This window comes from Alosa pseudoharengus, unplaced genomic scaffold (genome assembly GCF_046254945.1).
Source record: "Alosa pseudoharengus isolate Yale_2024_CS ecotype anadromous, Long Island Sound unplaced genomic scaffold, YU_APseudo_1.1 YU_APseudo_1.1_scf_9, whole genome shotgun sequence".
Lineage (NCBI taxonomy): Eukaryota > Metazoa > Chordata > Actinopteri > Clupeiformes > Clupeidae > Alosa > Alosa pseudoharengus.
The window spans coordinates 23,343,821-23,370,310 of NW_027468881.1; the positions used below are offsets into that span (position 1 = coordinate 23,343,821).

Consider the following 26,490-nt stretch of genomic DNA (forward strand, 5'->3'; position numbering starts at 1 on the left):
GCTAATTTGTTTTGTGTTTGTGATGGGCTGTGCCTAGGGTGATGGTACTTGGCTAAGGTTCTTTATGGTTTATGGTTCAGTCCACATCAACGGGACGGACCGACCTAGCCAACTTAGACCATGCCTGGGCTGGTTAAGAGTATTTTGAGTATTGGATATTTCAATGTGGTAATATGGTGGTAGCATGGAGGGGAGTGTCTCCAGGACGCTGGTTTCACTGTTAAGCCTTCATGAGGTGTCGTGGGCCTAACTTAATGAAACATCGGTGAATGAGGGTGCCCACTTGATAACCCCAATGACATGCCGCATACTATATAGGCTACTGCTGTTGGATAGGCCATTTGCATTGTGCTTGTGACCATTTGTTGGCGGATTTGTGGGTAGTGTGCTTTTTAAAGTTAAACTTGAGCAGGGGCTTCTGAATGTGTTTTTACCTTGGATTTTGGCACAAGGGATTTTAACATCTAATCCTGTGTATTAATGTAATATTGATAAGGCTATTACAGTTATAAAAAATACATCTTTTTAAATGGCAACACTATTTTCCACATTTCGGGGGCTCAGATAGGTGTACGGAAACTCCAGCTTCTTGTTCCGCTCCTCAATAAGATCAGAGAGCTCTCTCAGATCCTTCTGAAAATCTGCAATGATCTTGCAAGGGACTTCTTCATCAAACAGATCTTCTGGGAAACTTCCCAATATGTGCTGGAATGTTTAGAGAGTGGTGTAAAACAAAAAAAAAGTTACTAATAAAAAAGTTGATAATAACATGTATGACATAAAAAGCAACAGACATAAAAATGTAGGCAATAGTTAATATTATATCAGTCCCAGCAGCAACACTATGGCACTAAGGCAACAGTTTGCAAAATGTGTGACATGAATAAAGATTTTCTTGGAACATAATTAACATAGTTTGTTTTTGTTATCATGTAACAATAAGACAATGGAAACCACCGTCAAGCAGTATAATAAAATGGAACACACAAGAAAGATATTCAGAATTTTAAAAAGATGGATTTTTCAATTTGCAGTTTCAGTGAAAACATGCAGTTTGATTATGAACAAAAACTCACCTGATCTGAAAATGTTTTGCTCAGCAGGCTCAGGACAGCCATGGCATTCACTGTCGTACCTATATCAGGTAAAGTCTCCAGAATGGTGTCCATTGTGGTCTGGCCTTTCTCCTTGGGAGGGGGCTTTCTGAGGGCAGTGGGTTAGTTGGGCATCCAGCCGCCAAAGTCAAACTGCATGGGGCAATTGGACGCAAGAGTGTTTAGACACGAGTTAAAAAAAGAAAAATGGAATGTGGACGTTGTTAAATTACCTGTCCGCCAAAGTCCAAATGAGGCGTACATGTCACATTTGGGTCAGATATTTAAAACAAGGAAGTCCAGTGCACCACTATCCTAAGTTATAACATGGACAGTGTGTATGGCCTGTGTCTATGGTAGGGAGGTTTTCCTTTGCCCATTGGGGTCTCTGAGCTCATGTGTTATGGACTAAGGTGTTGATCATCTTTGCATAATGTTGATTCATAAAATAACATTGCTTGGTTTGGAGAGTGGTCAGGAAGCATAAAGGGAGGTTTTCCATTTCAGTGATAAGCCTCTAGAGGCCGTAGGTTACACTGACTTTAGAAAAGCTTACTGTAGTAGCGTTGTTAGTCACGACACGCAAGCAGAGTGCCTAAAACCCCCCTTAGCTGTTCTAATTAATATATTATATTCTAATAAAGCTGTTCTTGAATTTCCCCTTGGGGATCAAAAAAGTATCTATCTATCTATCTAATGAAAATGAAGGCACAGTTTTTATAGCCATACATGCGTGTTCACTTTTGGCTCCTTGGCTATCAATTTGGTAACGATAACGGGCTATTTGACGTCTTTAGAACACTAAACATGTCAAATGAACACGTGAATAGAGACGCATTACCATTGACGTCATTGCCACCTAATCAGAAGCCTCGAATGCAAATAATGTAAAATGTGTGAATGTAAAATGGTAATGGTAGGCTACAGGAACAAATGAAACATGTTCTGAATGTATTCTAGTGATAGCAGAAAACTATTATAAAAATATTTTATATTTTATTTACCGAAGTATTATTGTTTGTTTAATCCAACGTGAAACTGCAATCGGTTCTGAATGCAGACCAGGCGTCTTCCCCCTACTGGCGTGGGGGTGCACTCAGAACAACCAAAAACAACCAATAACAACTAAACGGGAACGTTGTGTGAAGGTACTGTGCAACCACAGGAGAACGTTTTGGTTGGTTGGTTCCCTTAACGTTTAGGAACGTTAAGAAACCCTTAGGTAACGTTCCCTAACCGTTAGTTTTTGGTTTGGTTCGAACTACCCTTTAGGGAACCATACACTAACGTTCCCGAACGTTCCCTTAACGTTTTGTGTTAGTGGGGTATTACAGTTTTGTCATAACTCCCTGATGCATTTTTGCATTTAGAATAGCCAGAGCGTGAACAATATCGGGTGCCTATGGACTAGGCTTGGTGAACCCAGCCTGATCTGCCCGTTATTTATTTTTTGATTTCTTAAAAGATTGAGCTTGGTCTGGTGAAAGCTAGAATAGCCATGGACCTCAGTTACACAATGCAAGGGAACATGAATCAGCCTATATTTGCACGAACAATAACAGACAACAGCTCTTCAACTTTGGCCCGTTAAAATGTGTAAAGTCTAGCGACGCATTTCATCAAGGCCCATTTGGACATGACTGTTATTTGCACCACTGGTTAGATGTAAAACAGCATTTCGTTTCAGACTAGGCCTAGCCTACTGTTACTTAATAGGCCTTTATCACGGCAGCCGAAGTAGGAAGTGAACCGCCCTGCTCCTGTGTGAGCACAGGTGTTTCTAATTAAGTGTCAGATTCGGCCACAGTTACTTCAACCAGAGGCCTCGTTAATGTTTTTAGGAACACCTGTGGTTTGCCTGCCAAAAGGAAACTGAACAGCCCTGCTTCAGCTGCCGTGATAAAGGCCTATGTACATTAACAATAACGTTTCAGACTACTGTTACTTAACTTGTGCATTGACAATAAAGTATTACATGAACTAAGATTTTATTCACAAATAATCCATCCAAAAATGATCTTTGTTTTTGATAGCTGTTGAAAACGGCATGGAACTGACAGAGATGTTTTGTTTATAAATAAATAAATAAATAAATAAATAAATAAATAAATAAATAACATTATGCTGATACCTTTTGCTTTTCCCAAATACAATGTAGCCTACAGGTGTAAGTAACCTTTCATCAATCCAGTTAATGGATGAACTGTGATGAACTGCCCTACTTGTGATTGTTTAGAGATTTTAAAGGTTTTATAACAATGTTACAGCCAATCTTCTTTGGCTATTGTACAATCTATTCACCTTTTCAGCACCAGTAGGCTACTTTCTGTGCAGCCGCACACACACACTCAGGCATGCCAAACAAGCATACACAAAAGTTTCAAGAGTGGGGGATGGAGTAAAAGATGGAGACAAATGAAGTGTGATTTATTTTCGCGGAACGGATGTACAGGACTGAGCGGCGGTCATATTTTGTACCGCTATGCGGTACATCTAGTTTATTTTAATTTTGATGATTATAACTGACAACTAATGAAAACCCCAAATTCAGTTTATCAGAAAATTAGAATATTGTGAAAAGGTTCAATATTGAAGACACCTGGTGCCACACTCAGCTAATTAACTCAAAACATCTGCAAAGGCATTTAAATGGTCTCTCAGTCTAGTTCTGTAGGCTACACAACCATGGGGAAGACTGCTGACTTGACAGTTGTCCAAAAGACGACCATTGACACCTTGCACAAGGAGGGCAAGACACAAAAGGTCATTTCTAAAGAGGCTGGCTGTTCACAGAGCTCTGTGTCCAAGCACATTAATAGACACCCATTCAAAAATGTGGGGGAGATTCACAAAGAGTGGACTGCAGCTGGAGTCAGTGCTTCAAGAACCACCACGCACAGACGTATGCAAGACATGGGTTTCAACTGTCGCATTCCTTGTGTCAAGCCACTCTTGAACAAGAGACAGCATCAGAAGCGTCTCGCCTGGGCTAAAGACAAAAAGGACTGGACTGCTGCTGAGTGGTCCAAAGTTATGTTCTCTGATGAAAGTAAATTGTGCATTTCCTTTGGAAATCAAGGTCCCAGAGTCTGGAGGAAGAGAGGAGAGGCACAGAATCCACGTTGCTTGAAGTCCAGTGTAAAGTTTCCACAGTCAGTGATGGTTTGGGGTGCCATGTCATCTGCTGGTGTTGGTCCATTGTGTTTTCTGAGGTCCAAGGTCAACTCAGCCGTCTACCAGGAAGTTTTAGAGCACTTCATGCTTCCTGCTGCTGACCAACTTTTTGGAGATGCAGATTTTATTTTCCAACAGAACTTGGCACCTGCACACAGTGCTGGTTTAAGGACCATAGTATTCCTGTTCTTAATTGGTCAGCAAACTCGTCTGACCTTAACCCCATAGAAAATCTATGGGGTATTGTGAAGAGGAAGATGTGATACGCCATACCCAACAATGCAGAAGAGCTGAAGGCCACTATCAGAGCAACCTGGGCTCTCATAACACCTGAGCAGTGCCACAGACTGATCGACTCCATGCCATGCCGCATTGTAATTCAGGCAAAATGAGCCCCAACTAAGTATTGAGTGCTGTATGCTCATACTTTTCATGTTCATATTTTTCAGTTGGCCAACATTTCTAAAAAAACGTTTTTTGTATTGGTCTTAAGTAATATTCAAATTTTCTGAGATACTGAATTTGGGATTTTCATTAGTTGTCAGTTATAATCATCAAAATGAAAATAATTAAACATTTGAAATATCAGTCTAATGAATGAATATAACATACAAGTTTCACTTTTTGAATGGAATTACTGACATGATTGAACTTTTTGATGATATTCTAATTATATGACCAGCAGTGTTGGGCAAGTTACTTCAAAATCGTAATGTACTATGCATTACTTATTACTGTCATTTAAAAGTAATTTCTTACATTATAATATTACTGTCTCTGAATTGTAAGGCATTACACTACTATTGCATTACTTTTAAGTTACTTTCACCAAAATATCTAGAAATATGGATTTGCCATTCTAAATGCAGTTTATTACGCTCAATGCAGCTTGCTCTTCCAATGGAGGGAGATGTGGTATAGCATAATGACTGAGCTAGGCTTAAGGCAACAGTAGAATGCAATAGGCGCAGTGCTCATAATGCAATACAAGGAACAATCATAGTCAGAATGTTAAAAACCGACAAAAGGTCAAAGTCTGGTAAATTGTGATAGAAATACTGTAACTTTAAGGCCTAGGCCTACTCAATAAAACCAATAGAGAGCCTACTATATTGTAAATCAAAGCTTAAAGGAACCGTATGTAAGATTGTGGCCAAAACGGGTACTACAATCACTTTCAAATTACTGTAGAGCGGTGTATCCCCTTCCCCTCCCCTCTGCGTGGCAGAGTTGGCAACCGGATGACGAAACACTACTGACTTTGTGATTAGTAGATAGGTGGAGGGTGGCGCATTAGGCCAAAACACAACATGACAACATCAACATCAGTTGAGGGCTGCAACTTCACTTTTTAAATGACAATATCCTGGCCAGACTACTGTTGTCAGTGATATAAGTATTTGAAATGAACATGATTTCTTAATGTCTATAGTGACATATCAGGGCAATTTTATGATTAATTGAAATACAATTTTTACATACGGTTCCTTTAATAAAGACATGTCAAGATGGTGGCCTGCTGGCCATTTCGGTGCCCTAAGTGAGTGGCTTTGAGTGAGTGACATTTAAATGATAACTCAAACACCTAAAGTAAAATAAAAGGCCTATTATTTACAGACCATTACTGTGTATTTTAAACATTAATTTCTGAAGAAATGCTGTTTTACTTATAAATGGTGCACTGTCACTTTAAGAGCATTGATCTTTACGTTGTCATAATGCCCTTTTGCCAGCTCTTGTTTACAAGCCTTATTTGTTTGAGTTACATTGATAGCACAATATTAACAATAATATCCACAATGTTAAGTTGTTTTAAGCAACCTTCATTGCTTTGGAAATGGAAGTATGCAATGACATGTTGCTTCACATTTCGTTTTGCGAATACAAGTGAATTATGAGCCTGGTATCCACCTAGCTATCTGAATGGAATGCGTTTCAGTCGACTCAGCATATCATGTGCTTCATGTAGCCTAAATGCTTGGAAAACGAATGATTGAAGACCCACCAATTCTAGTACTACGTGGTGATTGAGAGAACCCAAAAGGTATCAAACTTGCATGTAACATCGTGTTAGTGCATTTTGACATTGTAAACGTTATTGATGAAGAGTGAAACGCAGTTTGCAGTAAAGCTACTATTCATTGGTTACATTTGGGTGCCCCCTCTGTCCTTTGGTGCCCAACGCAAAGTGCGTGATGCGCGTGGTGGGAGCGGTGGCACTGCCAGGCTACACAATCTTTTTCTGCATTTCTATCCCTTTATTCTCTTCAATTTAAGTTCACAGCACAAAGCTGACATGCACAACAGCATAGTTTGTGTTTTATCAAGAATCAAAAAGATTAGCGTGGCACTACTTTAGATGTTTACTTGTGCTATTTCGCGAGCTGAGAGATCTTTCGGTTTCGCACACAAAGTGCACTAACTATTATGTTCTTCATAGCCTTGTCTCTGACAAGCTGAAAATAATGAGCGTAGGCTTATGTCCATCCCGCAAATAGAATCCGCCTGCGAGTCTGCTGCAGCCACAGTCATATTCAACCAGTATCAGGAGATAACGTTCTACTATTTTGTGCGATTTTTTCTCCTCTGTTGTTCTCGCTGGTGTTTGCGAATATGTATCAAAACAAAACAAGCGCTTAATTTTGGGTTAAACTGCATTGTAACGCGCGTTACTGAAGTTTGTACCGAGTAAATATTACCCGATTTTTTTTTGTAATGCCTTACATTACCGCCTTACCGCAAACAGCAATATATTACAGTAATTACATTACTTTTGTAAAGCATTACTCCCAACACTGATGACCAGCACCTGTATACCTTTGGCCTCATAAACTCTTAAAGTCGTTGGACCTTCCCTTGCGGATTTTCTTAGGTCCTCTGTGACAGACGGTTCTGCAGATATGTCTTTTGCAAGGATCTTGTCAAGGATCTTGTCAAGCAGTTTCTTCATAGTAAAGATGCTACGGCATTTTCTGTGATACAATATGGATGATATTCTACCCTCAGGGAGACCTTTAGCAAGATCAAGGATGGGGCTCTAATTTCAGCTGCTCTCAGTAGTGTGTATCATGACTTTATGTTCATACAGTAGGTGCCACAAGGTTTATCATCTGAACAATGTATTAAACACTCCCCCCGAATACCACTACTTCCTTCTGCCATGCTTCTCTATTCTGGGATGTACAACAATTTGAAAGCAACAGAGATATATCAGGAATGATGTGCTAAAATGAGGCCTTTTCCTACTCAGCAACAGTGTGTGTGACTGTGTGTGTGTGTGTGAGAGAGAGACAGAGGGAATATATGAAGTGTGTGTGTGTGAGTGAGAGAGAGAGAGAGAGTGTGTGTGTATCTGAGGGAGAGAACATGTTCACTTGCCACTCTCATCAGTATTCTAGCCTACCAACTGAAACTGCTCTCTCACACATAGGCTACATCTCTGTATATTATAAGAAAGTAAGTATAAGTAAGTATATATACTCTTTTGATCCCGTGAGGGAAATTTGGTCTCTGCATTTATCCCAATTCGTGAATTAGTGAAGCACACACTAATCCCGGCGCAGTGAGCTGCCTGCAACAACAGCGGCGCTAAGTGAGGTTAGGTGCCTTGCTCAAGGGCACTTCAGCCATGCCTACTAGTCGGGGTTCGAACCGGCAACCCTCTGGTTACAAGTCTGAAGCGCTAACCAGTAGGCCACGGCTGCCCCTAATTTTTGTCCTTTCTTTTGTTCACACACAAATTGGGGAAGTCTACAGTACGGTTTACAGCAGACATCATTGCTTGATAATGATGTTAGTACCTTACTTGGGCCAGTTGGGTTATTATATCTAGTCTTTCACAAGTAGCCTAGTCATTGGTCATCCTTACTCATTCTCACACATCTGAATCATAACACAAATAAAAATAAACAGGACTCACCTTGTAATCTGTTTTTGACACTACAACAGCCATTGTTGTTCTGTAGCCTAACTAAACTGCTTCCATCCACATACTGGCCCTGTGGCCCAGCAAACACCAACACCAGTGTTGCCAGATTGGGTTGAGTGATTTCCGCCCATTCACGCTCAAAAACCTGCCCTCTTCAGCAAAAAAACGCCCCAACAACGATTTTGTCATAGAGAACCATTCAACTTTTCTTTTGATGTCTATGGGACAGTGCTCTTCCACAGGAAGTTGATTTACACAGTGGCCCCATCTTGTGAAATGGGCTAATTTAGGCCTAATAGTGCTTTAGAATTGAAATATCATGGCATGTCCGATCATTATAGTTTTGGTATCATTAAGGAAAACAGATTAATTACCCTAAAATATATTTTAGTCTATATATTCTAGATGTGATATTATGTGCATTGAGACATCTCCCAACTTCCTCCATACCACTATACCTTAGTTCTGTAATGTATTTTGCATTATATTGAAATGCATTGATTTTCAATGGACAGCTATTAGTTATGGGTCTAAAATAGCTGTGTAAAGTGTATTCAGCTATCTAACCCATATATTTTCTAAAAGCCTATACTCTCTAGATGTGATATAGCAAGAGTTTGGATTTGACCCACCCACTTTTAGTCTTTTGCCTCTATCTAATCCTATATTATATAGGTGAAAAAGTGTATGACGGATACATTTTAGCCTATGTAATTCATGTAAAGCTAAATTATCCATCTAAACTGTATATTTTCTAAAAGCCTATGCCATCTACATATGATATAACATAGATTAAGACATTTCGCATCATCCCACACACTTGCATACACCTATACCTACACATAGGCATGTATTGTGAATTGTACTGGGTATGGGTATAAAAGCCAGTAAAAATACAACTAAGCTACCACTTAGAAAAGGTTATCATACCAAAACATATCTCTCAGACATAGAGGATTATGAAAATCATTGCTAGATTTTGCCACCTTTGGTGATACCAACTTCTGCTCTGGCCCATGGACTACTAGACTCACAAAGAAAAGTTTTAAAATGTAGCCTAGTACATTGAGTAAAATTGCCTAAATAGCCTAGACTTGAACTTGGCAAGCCTGTACCATGAATAGCCTAGGCTTTGTCAAAGCCAGGCAACCATTTAGTTGTAGGCCTACATCCTCTGTGGCACTATGGAGCAGTGGTAACGTCACTGACTGTCGATCAGTTGACCTGGGTTTGATTACTGCAATTGTGAGTTTGTGTCGCTTTGGATAAAAGGGTGTGCTAAATATCAGACAACTTTAACTTTAACTATTATGATAACAATTTACGTATATGAGTTACAGATCCAGATTAGGCTATAGCATAACCCAGTGTCCACTTGAGTGAGCAGTCAAATTGAAATAATTGAATAATTTTAAAATAGGAATTCTGTCTATAGACCATAGACCTTGAAATGATGCAGACCTGTTTCAGGCATTCTGTCTACCTGTTCCTTAGTGAGGTATAGAGAGAATCCTAGCCCACCTCAGGCCTAGTCGGTTACACAAAGATCACAACACATAAAGTTGACATACATGACTGAATTCTCAAATTCTCGTTTATTCTTTTTTCCTGATTGAAATGTATTGTAGGATCATTATTTCATTCATCACATTACATGACATGATGCACCAAGTCTACTACAACTGCTTACAGGAATACACTGAAACATACACAAGGTTTACGATGGATACATGAATTATAGCTCATTGCACTTACAACAGTGAATGTAACATTTTCGTTTTCAAAATCATTTAGTTTTTTTTACTTCTCTCTTAATTTTTTTCAGTTGAATTTCTTATTCCATTCATCCCCCTACTCAAAATTAGATGGAAGCCAGGGTCTTTCTTGTGAAAGATTTTTTTTCTCTCTTTCTCATCCCATTTTACAAACACAACATGTATAGAAACTCTACACAGACCAATAATGTTTCCAAATACAACTTTTAAATTTTCTGCACGAGCTGGCCACATACACACATATGCTTTTTTTTGTTTTAATTCGTTTTTGGAAACAATGTGTCATTTTTATCTTTTAATTTTTTATTTTTTTTATACACAAAAAGCACATCATTTGGCAGGTCGGTCTGTGTGACATACACTACACGTTGTCCATGCCCGGTGATCGTTGTACACGTGAGATTTACATGTTTTACAGAGCTGTTCATAACTCTTTTTCCTGGTATTTACAGTGAGGAAAATGACTGCCCTTGGGCTTCCAGTTGGCACTGGGGGAGAAACAGGGGGGCCTGCTGCAAGAGGTCATGCACTTGTTACTTTTTATGAAAAAATACAAAACAAAAAGAAGACAAGTGTACGATGATGTTTTTCCCTGATGGTAGTAATGGATGGGGATGCACAAAGGGGGAAGTGGGTTGTCTATGGAATGTGTCCGAGCCATAAGATTAATATCGGTCTCACCCGCAAAAACACTATTTGGGTTCAACTCTGCGGCTCTTTGTTGTTGTAGGCTACCCACCCAGGTTGACCCAGACAAGGAGCAAATCAGCACAGCTACAATGCTAATCACATGCGAGAGTATTACTGTTTTTGGTTGGCATAAAAAAAAAACAGACATGGGTCTATATTCCCCAGTCGAACTCTTGACGTCAGAGGCCCACATAGTCCAGGCAACAGTTGTTCAGGATGGGACAGGACGGTAAGAAAATGGCTTTCTCTGTTGACAAGTATTGTATTAAGCCCTTACTGCGATGCATATGCCGTCCCCATTTTTGATTCGCCTTGCTGCATTTAGTGTGTGCTTTCCTGAGGCAAAAAGAGATTGAACACAAGAATAAACGTCCTCTGACACATGACACACCAGTCATTCTAAATGGTAACAAACAATATTTAAATACAATGACCTTTTTCACAGCTCAACTGCTAAAGACCGGTATTGTGATTCTGAACTCGTATAGACAGACTACATCTGAGAAAGTTTTTTTTTGGCAGTGTGCCATTTCAGTGGTACAACAGGGATAGCCAAAACATAGTTATTATGGAAAAAAAAAGTTACTAAGCTCACATATGATAAATGAGAATGATGACTGCTTATTTTACTTCCATTTTTATAAAGATATAATGATAAAGGTTTACTCTCAATTCATATTCATATCAGTGTACCAACACATCTATTTATTTTATGATAAAATAATATTCAGATTGCTATTTAATAAATTTGTGGTTACAAAAAATATGTAAATCTTTATACATCTAACTTATGGCAACATATACATAGCAGTACAGTGTGGATTTGCATGTTGTGGGATGAACACATATAGTTACTTGGTCATGTTAATTTGACAAAGGCCCCTTCCACTCACATTTCTACTGTGAAGGTATGATTTGAATCTGAACATTGTATACAAGGAATAATCTAATACATGGACAAGCATATATCGCAAGCATACACGCATAAATCAGTCAGTTGTTTCTCTAGATTTCATCTTGAAATTTTAATACGATGACAGGACACACTGCACACATCTCCTTCAGTCTGTTCTATCTATTGTAAAGGCAGTGTGTGACACACCCATTGTATTTGCGAGGTGAACCAGCGAGTTGTCAGGGCTCTGCTTGTGAGCGCACAGTCTCTGTCTTTCTGCTCTGAAGTACTGTCTGCAGTCCACAGCCTTTCTGGGGCAGATAGGTTCATAACAATGACTGGAATGACGTCTGGCAGTTTAAGAAGTCAAAATCTGTTGAAAAAGACGTCTGGAGCAGAGCTGCCAGAGTGGATTCCAGCCATGCTTCATATTGCACAAAAACTCCCATAGCCTGCAGTTTTAAGTTCAAATGCCCCAAGAAAGGTATGAACTACAGACAATGAGTGACGCTAGATCATGACCAAGTCAACATATGTGGGCATTCCTTTGTTTATGAGATTAGTTTGAAATTGGTTTTAATTGCTGATTTGTCCCTTTTATATTTTATATATAGCTGTACACAATATATTATCTCCATCTTTTTTCTTACTTATATTTCTATATTTTCCAATATATTGCTCTCCATTCATTTATACATCTATTTTGAAATGTAGGCCCTGTGTCAATTCATATATATATATATATATATAATTCATATATATATATATATATATATATATATATATATATATATATATATATATATATAATTTTTTTAAAATAATGGAATAACAAGTGCATAATCTGGCAGCCGAATGCTGGAGTTTAGGTTACTTGCACACTGCTAACCAAAACCGTACGACGGGGACTTCCATGCTACCAATAAACCCATGCGTGAAGATGGTGGACACTGGAAACCCCATCTGCCAGGGGTCCAATGTAAGGAATGTGTGAGAGGGGGTTCAATCATGCCACGAAAATTCAAAACGAAATAATAGATATTTATATATGTATATATATAGAGAGAGATTTGTTTTAATAGTTCAATTCCTGACATTATAAGTAGCTATTTACAAACAAGTCAATCCTTTTAACTTCATGTTTGCTTTAAAATGATTCTTGTATTTTCCATAGATATGACAAGGGTTGTGTTTTATTTGATGGTGTTTCTATTCTGTTTGAAACCAAATAGTAATCATTGCATAGAACTTTTAAAATGAAGACTTGTTCTTGACCTCCCCCTGTGTTTGATTGATTTTTTCCTATCTCATTTTCTGTTTGTTTTTGAATGAACAGAAACACGCATACACACGCATGTTTACAAACACACACCCAGGCACACAAACACACATACACTCAGTACCAACAGGAAACGTACAACGATATCAAGGTGACTGAAGTCTTTTTTTTCCAAAACATGCTTGATCCTAGCTTGATCGTACGAGAGACATGATCATGTCATTTGGGGCCCAATTCTGTCCACTCACCTCTCAAGCCCTCTCAAGCAAAGATTTGTATGAACAGACAGTGCCAGAGCCCATAGAAGATGGAGGAAACCAGACCTGAGAGGAGACCTCTGTCAGTATGAATCAGTAGATCACCATACAGTAGGAACCCTCAGTTCCCAGATATGCGCCCTTTTGGTGTCTGAGACTATTTCACAACAGCTTTTAGGAGGATGGGCAATTCCCACGGACTATAGGGGATTCAGGAGATTCAATGCACAGTAACTATCTGTGAATGAGGCAAGCTTCAGCAAAGCCTTGTGGGAAATGGGAATCTTGAGGCAGTTCTATGTTGGACAGTGGACAGATTTGAGCCGCCAGAAACAAGTGAACAGGGCATTTCAGAGTCACTGTCAGAGGTGTCACATTCCTGACCACTAATTTAGAAACGTCACATGCTTGTGCTCTTGACTGACTGACCGTCACGCACTATTGCTTTTTTTTTTACATCTTCACAAATAATAATAAAACATTCAAACAAACAAAGAAGAGAACTCAACATAAATAAGCAGAATGGCATTTGTAGAAATAATGATGACTGGAAAAATAAACAAAAAATAATTTATATAAAGACTTAAAAAAACAAAGCATAAATCAAAATACAAAAGTATTAACATATTCTCCACCGATGATTGGCCTGACATTACTATTATTATTTTTTTTTATTGATATATACAAAGATTGGCCAGAGTGTGAAGAAACTAAGCCTTATGGTAATAACAGAATAAAAAATATGTCAAGTATATAAATTAATTTAAATTAATTTTTAATTAAAAGACAACCGAAAGCAATAAGGCGATGTATCTCCTCAACCAAAAGCAAATGAGGCAAACTTCATGAAGCGCAATAACATGGTGACAAAACTGTAAGAAACTCCACGACTGCAAAATAAGTTGTGGGTGTATTGGGACCCATCCCAAGACCCAGACGTCATGGCCAGGTTTTCTTAATGGCTTTGCAATGGCTGAGAGACGAAAACCAAGGCCCTAGTGGGCTCCCACCTTCGAGCCAGTCCTCCACTCTTTTCTCCTACGTTTCAGCCGTTTGTCTACTGTATTCATCTTCTGCTTTTTGCCTAGGTTCTCTCTCTTTGCGACCTTGACTTTATTTTATTTTATTTTCTTCAATGTCTTATGGCCACTGTGTGTTAGACATGGTGAACAGTGTAAGGTCTTGGATATAAAGTTACATGCAGTCCAAATCCACTTTACACTTCTTTAAACACATTGCAAGAGGGTCAAAAGTAAGAATGAACGAGAAGTAGTCTGCATTCAGAAATAAATCGGGTTTGTTTTTTTTCCATTTTGGAATGTAGAGATAAAAACTTAGCATACAATGAAGACATTTGTGTTGTCGTGGTCAACTTTTTTTTCTGTTTCCACTTCCTTGTAAATGCTATTCCACTATTCGTCAAAATTAGAAGGTCTTATAAAGTACTGGAAAAACCGATGAAGTTCTTTTGTCTTCTTTGCATTTTTTTTTAATAAACTTTCACACACACGAGAGGGGAGTTTGGAGTTCATAATCCGAGCACAGGAGTTTGGAATCAGAGACCCCCTGTTTTGGCACACTCTGTCTTGCTTACCCTGGCAGTGTTTAAAGCATGTGTGCCTGGTGTGGCCTTGCCCAAACGTGATGTCCATGAACTCCAGATTCTGGACTGGTCGAATGATGACCTCTTGAAGGATTTCCCATTCTGTGGTTAGCCCTCAGGTCTCTGATGGACTCTCCCACAGCGTAGAGACAGTGAGAAGGAAGCAGACATCTCTCTCTCTCTCTCTCTCTCTCTCTCTCTCTCTCTCTCTCTCTCTGCACCTTGCTTTCTCCTTCCTTGTAGGCAAAAAGATGAAAGAAGACACCTGCAGTATGCTCTCCTTCTGCTGTGAGTTATCCAAGGCCCTCGAGTTGCAAAGGTCAGGGGTCACCAAATGTAGAGGATGGGTGGTCAAAGGCGCGGTTCTTTGGCCATGTGATCATTAGCCGGAGTACGGGCAACTGGATTGGTGGGCACCTTGCAACGATCTGAATGAGAAGGAGAGAATACAGAAATATAATCAAGCACCTAAGATTAAACCCAAGTGCAATTTCACATTTGACCACAAGATGGTGAGGGAGTTTCATGATTATAAGGGGTCATGCATCAGCGTGTGTAATATTATGTAATCAAATTGGACAGCCTCTGGCAAAGTTTAAAAAAAATGTAGTTCTTGTGAGCCAAAATGGCAAACCGTGCAAAATCTGCAACATTAAAAACATCTGTTTGGTGTAATGACTGCGCACCCGATCCACTAGCGTTTGACTGTGACCCTGACTCCTCGGTTAATCCCTTGTGGTCAATTTGATTGGATAATAGCATGACTCATCTCTAACTACATCTTTACTATCCCCGCGTACCCATAGCGCACTGCTGCTTCTGCGTATATGAGGGTCACTGTGACCATCCATTTTCACATAAGAGCTGCACTGTCAGTGTGTGCTTCTTGCAACAGAGAGAGGAACTTGGTGAACCTCACTGAGTATGTTAAGTAAGGCCTAGAAATGTCCCAGTTATAACAGATGGATGGTTCTATCACACACACACACACACACACACACACACACACACACACACACACACACACACACACACACCATATAACAATTTTGTGGAAGCACTATGGGTGAGTGAAACTTCACAGCTACTGTAAGTGTCTTCACTAAATAAATGCACAATTTATGAATGAATGAACTAAGAGAATACCATGACTGTCCGATCAACTGTTTTATGACAACTAGATACAATCATACTAATTGTCTATAAAATGCACCAGAGTATGGCCCCGGCCGTGGCGCGACTGGCTAGGGGACCTGCACCGTACGCCGGCGACCCGGGTTCGATTCCCGACCCGTGGTCCTTTCCGGATCCCACCCCGACTCTCTTTCCCACTCGCTTCCTGTCATTCTTTAGTAGGATTATGACTAGACCACTATTGACCACCACTCTCTGCCTCTTGGACAGACACAAAAACCTTGAGCCCCCTGGTTGCCAGTTATGCCCGTTTGATGTAATTGAGGACATTAAGAGCTCTATAGTTCCGGTGATGCACGCCATAACAAACGATCAGTCCCTGAGAGGCAGAGCACTCACACTGCAATCAGAGGCAGGCAGGGAAGCCAGAGAATGCCATCAAGCCTCCATGATTACTGTCTGCTACACGACACACAAAGCTCTCATCTCACAGGCACAAACAATGCTCCCCCCACCCCACCCACACACACACACACACACAAATGTGTGTTTCTTATGTTCCTTTGGTGCGAATTAGCTCTTGCCTCAGGCATAAGCGATTATTTAGTGGGGTTGCAGGGAATGTGCTGGAACAGTCCGCTCACTGGTGTCTTTCCCTGGTCTCAGTGAGATTAGTTATGTGTGGCAGAAACACAACAACTCAATGGCGAGCGGGAGAGAGAGAGACAGAGAGAGAGAGCGACTCTGGAGGAGGGAGTGAGCTGAATATAAAATAGCAGACTTGTTCAAACAATGTAAAATTAAAAAGTTTTCTTACAGGAACGATTTGTATTCATCAAACATTTCCACAGACATACTCCATGTTGACTGTGAGGGGTATGAGAGAATTAGGTTATTACGTAGAAGTGAGTGGTGTGTGGACCACTTAGCGGTAGGTTTTAGCAGTGCTGAGGACACTCAAAGAGCATAGCACAGCTAACACAGCTAGTTGGGGCACTAAAGATGCTCGCTACTGAATATTCTCATAACCACAGAGCACACACATACACCTTTATATCCTCTGACTGTTACGGTAACAATGTAAAAATGGCATGCTCACTGGCGTACATTCTACATTCCACATTCTAAGACTATCTACTCAATCAAGATAATAACAATAACAAACATGGCAAACTTAATTATTCTATCTGTCAGACAATATCATTCAGCAACCTGCTGCTCTGAACCCCCTCAGGCAGATAGAAAAAGAGAGAGCTGAGCGAGGATCTTTTCGTCTACCTACTCCAGAAAAGGCTACCCCCTGCATGTGACATGTGGGACCCTTAGGCGGGGATCACATTAGCCAGTGGCAAGCGGCAGATTTCCTATTGTTCTCTATGGTTCGGCAGCGGAACGGTGGCAACACTGGCGTAACGCTAGCGTTGAACAAGCTGAACGTTAAACTTGGTTCAACTTTCAAAGCGCAACGCGAGCGTATTCAATTGACAAACCGTTTGTGTTGCTTAGGAATGAGATAAAACGTATTAGCCGGGGATCATATTAGCCAGCGGCAGGTTTCCTATTGTTCTCTATGGTTCGGCAGCGGAACGGTGGCAACGCTGGCGTAACGCTAGCGTTGAAGAAGCTGAGCGTTGAACTTGGTTCAACTTTCAAAGCGCAACGCGAGTGTATTCAAGGAAAACCGTTTGTGTTACCATAGGAACGAGATAGAACTTATTATGGTCTGAGCGCTGCGTTACGCTTGTCGCTGCCTAAATGTGATCCTCGCCTTATGATCTGAGCGTTGCGTTACGTTTGCCGCTGCCGCTGGCTGATGTAATCCTCGCCTTACTGTCCACCAGCAGTGTAGGTTTGTCATGGAGGGGGGTGGAGTTCAGTGAGAAAGGGGGTGGTGAGATGGGGGGGTCCCAGGGGGCCGGAAACACAATTCCACCCACATCTCATCAGGGAGTGAGGGACCAGGGCTCGACAGATTCTGTTACTTGACGGGCTAGGTAACGGTAAGGGGTGCACAGAAGAGTGCACTGGCAGCGAATATGAACTCTTCATAAGAACATTCTATCGACCCAGCCCCATGCATTATTCAGTGGGGCAAGCAGTGCCTGATAGAAGGTTGTTTTTGAAAGCTGTGTGTGCACACACACGTTTATCTGTGTGTGTGTGTGTTTGTGTGTAGGTGTGGGGATGGGTGTGTGTGTCTGTGCATGTGTTCTGTGGGATTCCTGCTTGTTTCTCAGTGTTTTTTTCCTGTGTTTTTGTGTGTATAGGTAGCTAAAGAGTGGGTCGTTGCTGGATGGGTGGGGGAGTATCCATTACAATATTCACATGATGTGTTGTGTATCGCATCAACTTCTTCTAACTGTGTGTGTGTGTGTGTGTGTGTGTGTGTGTGTGTGTGTGTGTGTGTGTGTGTGTGTTGATATCTGGACCATTTGCTTGTGCACTTTGGTGTGTTAGAGTACATAAGAACAATTCTTGTTCCTGCTGTTTTGCACAGCAACCTCTAATATTGTTTTTCGTAGCCTACATTATGGAGACATTTAAATCATTCAAGTGTATATTATATTATATTATTCAGAATTTACAACAGCCTCTTTTCTGTCTACTCGAGGGTGACTTACAACCCTAAGAGCAGGTCATAAAACTGTACTTGTTTACTGCTGAGGAGAACATGGCGTTGCACTAGAATATCAGCATCCTTAAATCACTGTCACTATGTCTTCATGATCAGAAATAAAATAAGCAGAGCCAGAGTCAAGGGGGATCACATTGCATGCACAAACGGCAGTGCTGCGCTATGAAACCCATTATTTTCAATGGCTTGCAAGCGTGCAAGACCTGGCCTGCCGCTGCGCCGAGCAAAGCGCAGTGCAAGCGGCATTTTGCCACTTTGCTGCTCTTGCGCGTGTCGTGTTGAAAGTTCAATCATGTTGAACTTTGACTGCGGCGCACTGAAATATCATAGGTATTTTGCGCTGAGCCCGGCGGCAAGCACAACAAAAATCTTAGAAAATCAACCAAGAGCAACCTAGCAGCGAGTGCAGCGCATACCGCGTGAAACGTGATCCCCCCCAGGGTTAATCAGAGGGATCATCTATCAGATTGGAGACACATTTGGAGATGGCTAAAAGCACAATTACATGCTATCACCAGATGTGTTTGGCTGTAAAACCTCCTAAGCAATAACCTGATTGATTACCCTTCATGTATATAAGTTGAATGTGAGTTGGGGAGTCTACATCCTTAAGATACTCAGCTTCTGAAGTACATATGGTACATCTTAGCATACTCAAATTCCACATTGTAGTTGTAACCTGTGTTGTGATGACTGTGCTGTCCAGCCCCGCGGGCATGAACTCATAAACACTCACCACCTTGGATTAGGAGGCAGGCATGCTAAAGGAGGCTAAAAACCCATATGAGTCATCTCTTAATTTAAATGTAAAACAAACAGACTAACATGCTCAACACCTTAGTATAGGTTCAACTAGGTGCTAAATCCTCCTGAGTGTCAATCTAAACTTTACCGTAATTTCCCAACTATTAGATGCGGCTTATACATTGATTTTGTAAAATTTTCTTCAGCTATGAGGTTAATATGGTATTAATATGGGTTTGTTTCTTTTAACCTGCATAAAACACTGTCCTGCGGCTTATACACAATGCGGCTAATACACAGGAAATTACTGTATGAATAAAGGATAGCACTCACAGTTCTTTTTTAAGCTTTTTTAAATTAAAAAAGTTTAAAAAGAATTGTGAGTGCCATCACCTTTTAATGTGTCATGAAGTTTACTCACTGCAGTTACAGAGCCCAATGTCTACCGTTACATATAGAGCATACATACATTAGACTTAGGATAGGATATTGAGCTTAACATAACTTGTGAGCAACCGAAACAAACAGTTTTGTAGTATGTATCCTGTCACCAGCTTCAGTTTTTTTTCCGGTTTGTTAGTGATGTTCCTTACTGTCTGGTCTGCCAGGGGGAGGCGGTCTGACCTCTCTACTCCGTAGGCCTGGAGTGTGAGGAATCCTGTGCTTCCGGTCCTGGTTGGCTAAAAAACGGATAGCAAGCGACAGCAGTCAGTGTGTACCAATCACACAGTTACTACAAAAAAAACAAAAAAAACAAAAGAACTATTTTTAACTATTGCCATTTTATGTTTTTATTCACTATTACTGTTTGCTTTTGTTTATGTAAAGCACATTGAATGACCCCTGTGTATGAAATGTGCTACATAAATAAACTTGACTTGACGGAGGGGATAAAACATCTAAATAACACTCTGCCGTTTGGGCATCAGTAAAGATTTAATGCAGTTAGCAGTTAGCATAGCACTGGTATGCAAAACAATATGGCAAAATATTTATGATGGGTGAAGGACAAGTAGAATGAATCATTAGGCTGCAGTGTAGAGTAAAAGAGAGGCCCTACTGTACACACATGTCTCATATTGAAAGACTACCAATGGGATAGGCCAGCACAAGTACTGCATAGTGTAGCAAACCCTATGTGCTAAATTAGGCCCCACAAAATGTTGTGATATTTCATGATAGGCTATATCACTTTACATGAAATATCACACCCTGTGTTAAAAAAACACCAAATACTAATAGCCTTTGCCTCATTGTACTCTTTCAATAAAGATACCCTAAGAAGGACTGAACATGCAAATCACTCAATGAAATGGTAATTTCTTGTTCCATTTATATTCATGATTAGTGTCAAATTCATTCCAGTGCATTACTTTATTATACAGTACAGGATAAAATATTAAAAAGTGCAGTCTCAAAAATGTTCCCATGACTATTCAAGCAATTCTTTCACACATGCTTACGTCACAGACAAATTGGAGGAGCAAACAATATCGGAGTTTTGGTTGGAGTAACTCAACATTAGGCACCTCCGATATGTTTAGTGTTCTAAAGACGTCAAATAGCCCGTTATAGTTACCAAAATGATAGCAAAGGAGCCGGAAGTGAACACACATGGATGGCTATAAAAACGGTGCTTTCATTATACAAATAAACATGATAAAATACTTTTATAACCCTTGAGCCACCTCTTTTCTATGTGATATCAATGGCGATGCAGCATTTGTTAGCACCTCCAACAGCATGGCGTATCTGGTTACCGCCCAAAAAACGCCCAGAATCACCCACAAATGCCCGTATGTTTGTGCGAAAGAATTCAATGCAGAGTTGATTCTCACCAGTGCACTCAGATGTCCTCTCTCCCTCTCGATCTCACACATTCTCTTTCACACTTGCTTAAATTAAAACATAGAAGGGGAACTTCAATGGTTTTTCCAGTACAAAGCCTTCTTCTCCAAAACTCCATTTTAATCCTGAGAACAAACAAACAAACAAGAAAGCCATTATGAGACACAGAGAAGTAAGCAGAAGTATGCACACGCATGCATGCGCACACACACACACACACACACACACACACACACACACAGTACACACCTGAAAAAAACACCAGCCCACACACACAAACACACTCCATTACCCCCCTGAAATTATCCAGAAGGCTTTAAGAGTAACCTGGTCTCCTACAGAAAAGGATTTTAAAACTATAAAAAAAATCAATCATGTAAATTACAGTAAATCAATCATGTAAATAACAGTAAATTAAACTTTTGACAGGACTCATTTTCAGTCATCCATTACCTTGTACAGTTCATGTCTCATTTATACCACTTCACAAATGTGTGTGTTTCCTCTGAAATAATTACTTGCCTCTGTAGACGCACTTCAGAAGAAGGAAGTGAATTTCTTGCCAAATCCAGAGATGGCTGTTGGATATGAATGGGTTCATGGGAAAAAGAAATGAAGAGAAGACATGAGTGACACACAAATAGAAACATATGATTGACACATGCAGAGAGAGAGAGAGAGAGAGAGAGAGAGAAAGAAAGAGAGAGGAGGAAATGAGAAAGCTTAACCCTTCAGCAGGGGAGTTTTGAACATTCTAACAGAAGATCAGATTAAGGGTTAATGACCATATCATATCAGAACATTAACAAGGAAACTCTGCCATTCAAAACTCTATAAAGCTTCAGCATAAACAAGTTTACTCACAATCTACCGCATAGAACCTAAATGATCACTAAACAACTAGTGTGCTCTGTAATGTCTATTTAATATCATGTGATGAATTGAGTATTTGAAGGTTCATGTGCACTGTAGAAGCACTGAATGTACTAGGTTTCCTCTCCTCACCCTCGCCCAGCTTTCCGGCCTGCTCAGCGGCACCTCCTAATGGCAGGACCTTAGACAGCAAGCTCTCTCCCTCTGCACCAGGCTGCCCTGCTGCTGCGCTGCCTATGCCACCTGCCTTCGACCCAATGCCACCGATACCACCCATGCCACCAATGCCAGCCTTGGAACCTGAGCAGGAAGAGGATACAGGATTCGTCAGGAAATTGAGATAGCAGGCATGCATTGTACATTCAACACAACTCCAACATAGAAATGAATTGATGGTTTTATGATATGTGTTTTTCTTTCTTTTACTATTTTTAATGTCATTTTTATCCTGTAGCACTTTGAGATTCCTTGAGAATGCTAAGTGTCTTCTTACAAATAAAAGGTATCATTATTATTATTATGAAAATGCTGATAAAACCTATTAGCTGTAAAACATGTGTTTGGAGGGGCAATATAGCTATTCTAACAACGAGGGTGATTGAGAAACCTTCTGGGCTTGCTCCTTTGGATGATGCTTGACTGACACTGTTGCATAGCATACTGGCTCGATCCTTACCATTCCACTGCAGTGTGTCAAATGTGCAAATGTAGCGATTATGCCTGCCATTACTGCCAGCCAGAATAGAGCTAAAAATATGCCTTGTGAATTGTGGGAGATCATGATTGCAGCATCATCACACTTGCGAACATTATAGGCATGCACGCATTCACGCCCATTCACACACACACATGCATACACATGCATGCACGCACGCACACACACACACACACACACACACACACACACACACACACACACACACACACACACATACTATCTCTCCATATACACACATTCACATTTACACCCCCACACACACACACAAACACTTGCGGGATCAGTGATGTAGCAATGAACTGCTTCCATGCATTTCCTGGTTGCAGATTATTCGCTGTCTCTCAAGTGAATTTTCTGACTCTAATCCCCAGATTAAACAGGAAAGCCCTGATACCTTACGCAATCCCATCCAAGGGAAAGCACTGTACTGAGAGTCCGTGTGTGTGTGTTTGTGTGTGTGTATGTGTGTCTGTGTGTGTGTGTGTGTGTGTGTGTGTGTGTGTGTGTGTGTGTGTGTGTGTGTGTGTGTGTGTGTGTGTGTGTGTGTGTGTGTGTGTGTGTGTGTGTGTGAAGGAGAGGCAGAGCATGCGGCACGCGGCAGAACAGTAAAAGGTATTCTGTACAAGTGGAAGCAATGTTAGTTGAAATGATTGGTGGCAGTAGTGTGTGGGTGTGGGTGTGGGTGTATGTGTGTGTGTGTGTGTGTGTGTGTGTGTGTGTGTGTGTGTGTGTGTGTGTGTGTGTGTGTGTGTGTGTGTGTGTGTGTGTGTGTGTGTGTGAGGTTTGTGTATGCACAGAGGAGACTTGCCTATCCCCGTGAGCGGTGGCTGAGCGGCTTTGGCAGGCTGGGCTGTCGCAGCTTTTGCTCCAATCGCGGTGGTCGATGCAGGTTTGGGATCAGCCTACCAAAACACAAGAGGAAGATTGAGACATAGCATACTCAATGATTCTGAAAAAAATTGGTAAGACAAATATATACATACATATATTACCAACAGAGACACCTTCAAAAGGTGGTACAGTTAGATATAAATACTTTAGTATCCATCAAAATAGTAAATAAAAGTGTCTTCAAATATCTGACTAATACTGACATTGATTGTTAGAGAATGGTATAAGCATAAACATTGCAGCTTTCATTTGGATTAAAGGTGTCATGGGCACTAAGCAGTGTGGGGAGAAGACATTAATCACAGACCTAGTATTGAGTATTGACAATGAGATAGGTGAAAACCTTTACTTGGATTCAACAGAGGATCGTGTTCGTTTTCTGAAAGGCGACTTGAGTGTGTGCAATCTCACTAAGTTCCACTTGGCGTATGCAGTGCCTCAGAAGGGAACCAGACAAGGGTCGTTTGACATGTGGCCTGCTGCCGCATGATCGTATATCCCAATCTAGCATTCAGTGTGTCGCTTAGGGGAAGGCAATAAGTCCTATTGATTCCCCCTTTTCATTCAGCAGTTGCAGATCAATGCATCCAATCACTAGCTCTATTCAAACTAAGCAGTGCGGCAGTTTAAAAGAATCATGAATCATCAGCTGTATGCCACTGAACTTATTTCCTCATTGTTTCCAATAAATTTTTGTTCAGGTTTTTCTTTTAATTTTAATTAATTAATTTCCCTTTGACTGGAAATAATGACTACAGACTCCAATACCTGACAATGTATTAATACAGTGCAGCAGTACTGTGGTGCACAGCCATATAGTTAATCTACCGACATGGACACAATGTTTTACAGAATTAAAAAAAAAACTAAATGTGATTAGATTGGCTGTGGCAAGCAGCTCTGGCACAGTCTCTCTCTCTCTCTCTCTCTCTCTCTCTCTCTCCCTCTGTCTCTCTCTCTTTCTCTCCCACGCACATACTAGGAAGACAGGGGAAAAGCAGTTACACTGCACTATCTGAGAACTGTTGGCTAATAGCAATGAGAGAGATAAGCCTTGCTAACAGGATCTCTCCAAATTTTAAATAAACAGAAAAAAGCCATGCTCTGGGCCTTATCGGGGAATATCTATGTGTATCTGTTTGTGTGTATCTGTTTGTGTGTGTTTCTGTGTGTGTGTGTGTGTGTGTGTGTGTGTATGTGTGTATGTGTGTCAATAACTGTGCATCAATGTGTGTGCGTCTCTTTAAGTGTGTGTAACAGAGAGAAAATGTGGAGGAAATGGAGGAGCAGATTTTTATCAAATGTGAAGGCGAGCCATTTAAGAGAAATGCAGTGTCTGGAAGATGGGCTCGGAGGAATGAGGACAAGTTGTGGTGAAAAGATTGAGGTAATATAACACTTATCTGAAACAACAGAGCTAAGGTGCAGGGAGGAGAGGCTAGCCTAGCTTAGCACAGAGTGCTTCCTAAACATGTTATGCCCACAACAAAAATAATTCACTGAAAACAAACACCACTCATTTCTGAATTATTTGGTTTTAGTTGAAGCTAATTTTGCTTTGCGACTAAATTTGTAAATGTAATTTCAGAAATATACAAATTCTTATGTCTTTCATGGAAATGCCAGGGGAAATAAGGAACAAAAAGAGACAAAAACAACGCTCATCTGGTAGCTGAGGTGCTGAAGTTTAAAATCATGAAACAGTAAAAATGGAAAATCTGCACAATCAGATCTGTGCAATAGTTTTTTTTTTTTTAATTCAAACTATTGTGCAGATCTGAGTGTAGGGAAATAAGGAGAGCAGAAATTCTGGAGATATGTCAGAGATGACTAGATGACTTACCATAGCAGCAGGTGTCTGTGCTGCTCCTGCCACTGGGCCCATCTGACCCATTTGACCCATTTGACCCGGCTTGGCCTGGAGTTGCTGTGCCTGGGTTGGCTGCTGCTGTGCTGCAACGCCCCCTACAGGCAGCTGCTGGCCCGGCCTGGCCGCCGACGTCTGGGGCTGCTGCTGAAGCTGCGCCCGCTGGCCCTGCTGCGCGTCCGGTGGCAGTGCCGACCCAGGCTGCCTACCTTGCCCCGCAGGCCCTCCAGGCGTCCTGGACCCAGATGAGCCGGGCTGCCTGGAGGATGGCTGGCCCTGGAGGTCCTGCTGCTGCTTCCTGCTGGAAGATCCCTGGTGGTGGGACGACTGCCTGCTGGAGCGCTGGCCCGAGTGGTGGTGGCCCGAGGGGTCGCGCGTGTAGTCGGCGGAGTGGTAGCTCTGGGAGCGCGAGTCGCCCCTCTTGCCCGAAGACGAGGACACGGAACGGGAGTCGTGGCGCATGGACGGGTCCTTGGAGGAGCGGGAAGACCGAGAGGATCGTTGTTCGTCGCCGTGGCGGGAGGATGAGTGGCGGCTTGAGCTCCCGGTGCCGTGGTGACGGTGCTCCCGAGACGAGGAGTGGGAGCGGGTGTGGCCGTATTCGTCCTGCGGCCACAGATCCTCCTCCGGCGGCTCGTCGTAGTCGTGGTATGTGTGTTTGACGTGGCTCCGCCTCCCCGAGGAGTGGCCACTGCTGCCATAGTGACGGGAGCCACGGACGTCGCGTGGCTTCTCGAACCAGTCCGTTTCCTCCTGGCCCAAGTGGTAGGCTTTAGAAACCAAAAGCAGATCACAGTCAATCTCCAGATCCGTTGGTGACAAAGGCATGCTGCCTGAGGCCATGCAAAATCAAAGGACAGAGGAAGAAAAGAAACAGAAAAAAGAGACCAAACTTAAAGACCATGCATACCACACAGAAACGCAGAGAAAACAACACGAAATATAAAATCATAGAAATACAACATATACACACAAAAATACATGAGATACATGTATATCACATCACAATTGATTTCACATATACAGCATTCATATTCAGTTGATGCATAAACATTCAAACACAAACAAATATGTACATCCAATGA

At 41.2% G+C, this 26,490-nt stretch overlaps 1 protein-coding gene across 1 annotated transcript in view; it reads right to left on the reverse strand.

Moving 5' to 3' along the window:
* Positions 1 to 21,593: 21,593 nt before the first annotated feature.
* Positions 21,594 to 26,490, reverse strand: part of bsna (bassoon presynaptic cytomatrix protein a) — an 86,475-nt gene continuing 81,578 nt past the window's right edge. Inside the window, 4 exon segments of the mRNA XM_076277230.1 lie at positions 21,594 to 21,634; positions 22,062 to 22,229; positions 23,456 to 23,549; positions 25,382 to 26,175. Coding sequence (XP_076133345.1) covers positions 21,594 to 21,634; positions 22,062 to 22,229; positions 23,456 to 23,549; positions 25,382 to 26,175 — 1,097 coding nt within the window.